This window comes from Temnothorax curvispinosus, unplaced genomic scaffold, assembly GCF_003070985.1.
Source record: "Temnothorax curvispinosus isolate PA1 unplaced genomic scaffold, ASM307098v1 QBEX01006784.1, whole genome shotgun sequence".
NCBI classification, from domain to species: Eukaryota; Metazoa; Arthropoda; class Insecta; order Hymenoptera; family Formicidae; genus Temnothorax; species Temnothorax curvispinosus.
Window position 1 is genome coordinate 1 of NW_020216564.1, and position 5,410 is coordinate 5,410.

Sequence of the window (5,410 nt, forward strand, 5' to 3'; positions counted from 1 at the left end):
TTTGTTGTTGCTTCTAGGTTGATCCGTTAGTTTATAACATGTCTCATGAAGATCCTGGCGATGTGACATATTCCGCAATCGGTGGTTTGAGCGAGCAGATACGCGAATTGCGCGAAGTTATAGAATTGCCATTATTAAATCCTGAACTTTTCCAAAGAGTCGGGATCACTCCTCCCAAGGGATGCTTATTGTACGGTCCTCCCGGTACTGGAAAAACATTACTGGCGAGAGCTGTTGCCAGTCAGTTAGACGCAAATTTCTTGAAAGTTGTTTCGAGCGCGATTGTCGATAAATATATTGGAGAATCAGCTAGACTGATTAGAGAGATGTTTAATTACGCTCGTGATCATCAACCTTGTATTATATTTATGGATGAAATTGACGCTATTGGTGGGTGCACGATATTTATAAGTAAAAAGTATCTGAGTTAAAAGAGAATTAAAGATATTAATATATTTGGCTTCATATATATGTATAGGTGGCCGCAGATTTTCGGAAGGGACAAGTGCTGATCGCGAAATCCAGAGAACCTTGATGGAATTGTTGAATCAGATGGATGGATTTGATTCTTTGGGTCAAGTTAAAATGATAATGGCTACAAATAGGCCTGATACCTTGGATCCCGCGTTATTGCGGCCGGGAAGACTGGACAGAAAGATCGAAATACCGCTCCCTAACGAACAAGCTCGTTTAGAAATTTTGAAAATACATGCCCTGCCAATTGCCAAACATGGTGAAATCGGTAAGAAATTTATTCGTCCCGTATTTTTTATTTTAAATATTCCGTTTTACAATATTACATGAATATTATTCATGCAAATAACAGATTATGAGGCAGTGGTTAAACTCTCGGATGGATTCAACGGCGCTGACTTAAGAAACGTGTGCACCGAGGCCGGCCTGTTTGCAATACGATTAGAAAGAGAATATGTAATACAAGAAGATTTCATGAAAGCCGTCAGAAAGGTTTCTGACAACAAGAAACTCGAATCTAAACTAGATTATAAACCTGTGTAACTTTTGACATAATGTTACCAATGACTATCGTTTTATATTACAAAAATAATATTAGATGTCTATTACTTTTTGTATGCTACAAGTTCATTCAATATTACCTTGCTACAATTATTTGTATCCTCCATAGTGAAATTATATATTTCTGAAAGTTTAATCAGCATTAACACACATTAGCAAATTTGTATAATACAATAACATTGGTATGATCTAAGACGATTGATGTAAAATAAATATAGACCTTTGTTTTTCTCTCTATTTCGTTCGGTTATTGCAAATTATTTATTTGCACGTACTTTACAAAATACTCAGCGTGATCATTGTATTTATAACATTTGTAAAAATGGTATTATATCTACTCTGTATTGCCCGCAAGACGGATCTTCTTCCTTTCTTGATATTCCTGCGCATTGTCATAATTTCTTTTATATAAAACTGGAAACAAATTCCGTTTAACGATAGTGTCTTTTAAAATTTGCCAGGACATATCGAGACGCTTGATAGTGGAATTTAGAGCATCGTGAGTTACAAATTTATCATTTTCAAATTTGTACACTTGAAATCCTACATCCGTTAATATCCACAAATCTTGTTTGTGTAAGAGACATTCCACAGGTTCAGCTTGTACAGTTATGGATTCCAAATAATTTGCCTTTAACCGTGTATCATTGTCACCGCTAATCCTATAAACTAACAGTACCTTGCTGTTATAAAAACTTATCACAATTAAAGATTCTATTCTACTAAGACGAGACACTCTGAGATACTTGACAGGCAGTATATCTACGGATTCGTCGTAATTACAGTCATGGAGATCCTGGTTGAACTTTTCAATGTCGCACCTCGGTACCTTGTCGCAAAAGTTTACAGACATAAGTTCACTTCCGCGCTTATAGTCCCACAACTTAAAGACCCCGTCACCGCCGCACGATATCAGGATCCTCTTCTCGTGCGGCAACTCCGAGATATTCGTCACGAATTTTGCATGTCCCAGGCAGTAAGACAGAATGTTGTAGCAGTTCGGAAACATGGAAACCCTTATCTTCTCGTCTCTGTCGGTCGTCAAGACGTATTTCGCGTCTTGCGTGACGAGTATGTCGAGGAGCATCGACAAGTGTCCCAAGATCAAGGTCCCGGTCTCCGTCGGAGGGCTGGTGGAGAACAGGTAGGCGTCACCGGCCTTATCCGCCACGACGATATCGTTGCTCGGCGAGAATCTCACTCTGCTCGCGGCCCTGGTGAGCGTGCGATTCGACAGGAGCCTCAGGTCCTTGGTCTCGTACAGGCACAGCTGCTTGCGATTCGTGCACACAGCAAAATACTTTCCATCCTCGGAGAACGTCAGAGACGTTATCATGTGATATGCCTCGATGTCCACGTTGTTGTGCACGTCTATCTTTCTCTCCGCCTCCAGATCCGGCAAGACTATCACGTTTTCGGTACCGTTGTCAATATCGTGTATTATTACACGTTCGTTGTTGCACAGGGCCACGTGCGACTCGTACACGGAAAAGCTCATATTTGGCATTTGCAACTCGTTCGTGAAAGAGATTTTAAATTAACATCGCTCACATCGCTGTCGAGCGATGAATGAGCGTAATCTCTATTGACGTATGGTGGTATATACGTGAATGCAACATGTAACGAATGGCAACGATGCAACACGTGTATTGATATACCAGATATACCTAACCTCAAGCGCTATATAACCCAAAGGCAGGGTTGAAGGCGCTGACGCTCCTAACCTAAAAGAAGCAAAACAAAACAAAATATAGCATGCAAATAAATTATTTAATACATAAATATGAGATAAATATTAGGGCATATTCCGCTGTTTCAATATTCACGTCTCACTGGACCCATAATATAAGTTTATTTCTTTTTATGGCCTAGTTTACACCGATCTCTTGATACGCGTATCAAATAGTATATTTGAACTGATCAGCCAATAATCAGACTTATTTGCTAGTTATTTACTATTTAATACGCGTATCAAGTGATCGGTGTAAACACTGTAAACTAGGCCTATAATTCTAAAAGTTCGGAGAATAAAAGAAAAAAAAGAAAATATCTGATTGGCTGGTCCAGTGGAAGAACTCCAGGCACCGGGGGCTGTGAGTGGCCGTGGTCAAACCGGGACGCTCCCGGCAACAAGCCTTTCCGCGTTCGGCGTTCCGTGTGCAGAAGCCATAACGTTTGCGCGATTCGATTCGTAACGGAGCGCTTTTTCTCCGGTCTCTTTTATCAGCTGGTTTCGGCGCAGGCAGGTGAGTAGCTTGTTCCGCTCCGCATTGCTGAGGCCTGGCACAATTCAATTTTGCCGGCGTATCGTTATCGTCAATTCTTAGATTTTACATCCAACCAACACGTAGTAAGTACGAAAAGAGTGGCGACGAGGTTCGACGTTTCCACACGACAGCTTAATTTTTGTAATATAGTAGGTAGTAGGTAATAATATTGTGAGATAAAAATAACAAGGTCTCGCACTTGAAGCGCTATTATGATAAAACGTTCGACTGCATTTATATATTATTTTCCTTTCTTGAGTAGAGAACTGTATAGATATATCCATTGTGTGTCGGAAGGTTAATGAAACTTCTCGCACTTGCTGTGAGACTTACTATTTTCCTATAGACATAAACAACATTAGGGACGACTAAAAAGTCAATGACAGCATCGCGCCCTTCGTCACGTAATCTCGCGTTACGCAATGAACCGAATAATAATTTGAGAACGGCAAGAATTGATTTTGAGGTTAGAATGAAACTTCCGGTACACGGCGTGTCTCGCAGAGTCCGGAATCCAGACTCGACCTTCCGCGGATGAGTCTGAAGAGAGGCGGGGGGTGGGGGTCGCCGACGAGAGTGGCACATAATTTTCGTTGCTGATCGTACTGTTAAATGATTTAGAGGTTAAGGATTAATATTTGATTGAACTGACAAAGTTCAAGTGAGTGCATTCCTCCGATACTCGAGTCTCCAACTTGGAACTCCCATAATACGAGGGGGTCGCGAAGGTCTTTCCCCTTCCCGGGATATGTGCCCGAAGGCCGGTGCCAAGTTCCCGAAGTGCATCGTGCGATAGCAAGGCAGAAGGCTTCCGGATTTAGGGTGTGCACGGCGGTAAGCCTCGTTAACGCGTTGTTTGACCTTCGCGTCTCCTTCTGTACGTGGACCGCGCGTTGCTAATTTATACGTCTCGTTTACTCCGTATGCATCCCGTGAACACGACACGCGGAAGACCGAATGTCGTCGGCTATGTCACAATTCATAAATTTTATTCTAGGCGGAAACTATTGCGTAACGGAGAGGTTAATTAGTCCTCGTGCGGGACGAAAGCTGGATGATTTGAATGTTATCTATAATCAGTAATACAAATGTTCATTATATAATTTATTCAAATTTATTATATAATAATTCAATTATGGCGCACTCCTAGAACAATATTGTCACAACTAAAAAGATTTCGATTTTTAGTCAAACCCATAAAAAGTATGCCTAAAGTATTATCTATCGTGCTATAAAAAAAGAGCATAAAATTGAATTAAATTTGTTTCTTTTCTCTCTCCTGAAAATTGTGAATTTTGAACTTGTGACAGTACTCTTCTACGGATGATGTATAACAATGAAATTATAAATAGCCAATTATCTTTTGCTTCATCGATTTTACTCAAACTCTCCCGTAATGCGTTTAAAAATATTCACATCACTTTTACGATTGCAGATATCATACGTAGCGATAGAACTCGCGTCCGATTTAGGTTTCGTGATATCAATGTACGCTCGACAGCTGCTTGCTGATAACGATGTTCGCGAGGGAGCTCATTATCTCCAAAATCATGCCGTTTCCCGCTCTTGGCTTAGCAACGATAAGGCCGGCTTCGTCAAACGGCGCCGAGCAAGATCGGTGAAACAGGAGAAACGACTCGCCCGATCGTGTGACAGCACTTCTGGCAATGGTTCAATAACGCACCAGAATACACTTATCGAATGTATCCGCTGCAAACGAGTCTTTGTTTCGCGTCTTCGCGTCACTCGCGATAACTCGTTGACGCGCGATGACGTTAAAGAGCAAAGTTGATCGATTGATCCGCATTAATTCTCTCGCAATAGAAATCAATGTAAATTTTCTCACTGGTCACTTCCGATATCTAATGACGCAAGAAAGCATATTTTTTTCTGTGTCTGGGTGTAAATACCCTCCTCTTATAATTCAATTAACTTGGAATCGTTTCACCGTCTAGCAAACTATTCTTCATACGTTAAACATTTTTCTTACATAGATTACAAATTCTAACTTCACATGCAGCAACTTCTTCGATATTTGGCGTTAATCTTTCCCTTTTGCAATCCTATGTCGACGTGGACTCGTTAATTTTTTACGTCAAATTAATTAT

The 5,410-nt window shown here is 40.7% G+C and overlaps 2 protein-coding genes across 2 annotated transcripts; one reads left to right on the forward strand and one right to left on the reverse strand.

Moving 5' to 3' along the window:
- Positions 1-6: 6 nt before the first annotated feature.
- LOC112456409 (26S proteasome regulatory subunit 10B) lies at positions 7-1,272 on the forward strand. Its single transcript, XM_025018910.1, has 3 exons — positions 7-390; positions 479-742; positions 827-1,272. The coding sequence occupies exons 1-3, from the start codon at positions 39-41 to the stop codon at positions 1,015-1,017; spliced, it is 807 nt and encodes a 268-aa protein (XP_024874678.1). The 5' UTR covers positions 7-38; the 3' UTR covers positions 1,018-1,272.
- A 75-nt stretch (positions 1,273-1,347) lies between these two features.
- Positions 1,348-2,704, reverse strand: LOC112456408 (tRNA (guanine-N(7)-)-methyltransferase non-catalytic subunit WDR4). The gene has a single exon (XM_025018908.1). It carries the CDS (start codon positions 2,540-2,542, stop codon positions 1,370-1,372), a length of 1,173 nt encoding a protein of 390 aa, XP_024874676.1. The 5' UTR covers positions 2,543-2,704; the 3' UTR covers positions 1,348-1,369.
- Between the last annotated feature and the right edge of the window lie 2,706 nt (positions 2,705-5,410).

Excerpts from the sequence above, each read along its gene's own strand:
- LOC112456409 (XM_025018910.1), top strand. The coding sequence starts at position 39 with ATGTCTCATGAAGATCCTGGCGATGTGACATATTCCGCAATCGGTGGT. Across the intron at positions 391-478 it reads GGATGAAATTGACGCTATTG|GTGGCCGCAGATTTTCGGAA; the intron begins GTGGGTGCACGA and ends ATATATGTATAG. Across the intron at positions 743-826 it reads TGCCAAACATGGTGAAATCG|ATTATGAGGCAGTGGTTAAA; the intron begins GTAAGAAATTTA and ends TGCAAATAACAG.
- LOC112456408 (XM_025018908.1), bottom strand. The coding sequence starts at position 2,542 with ATGCCAAATATGAGCTTTTCCGTGTACGAGTCGCACGTGGCCCTGTGC.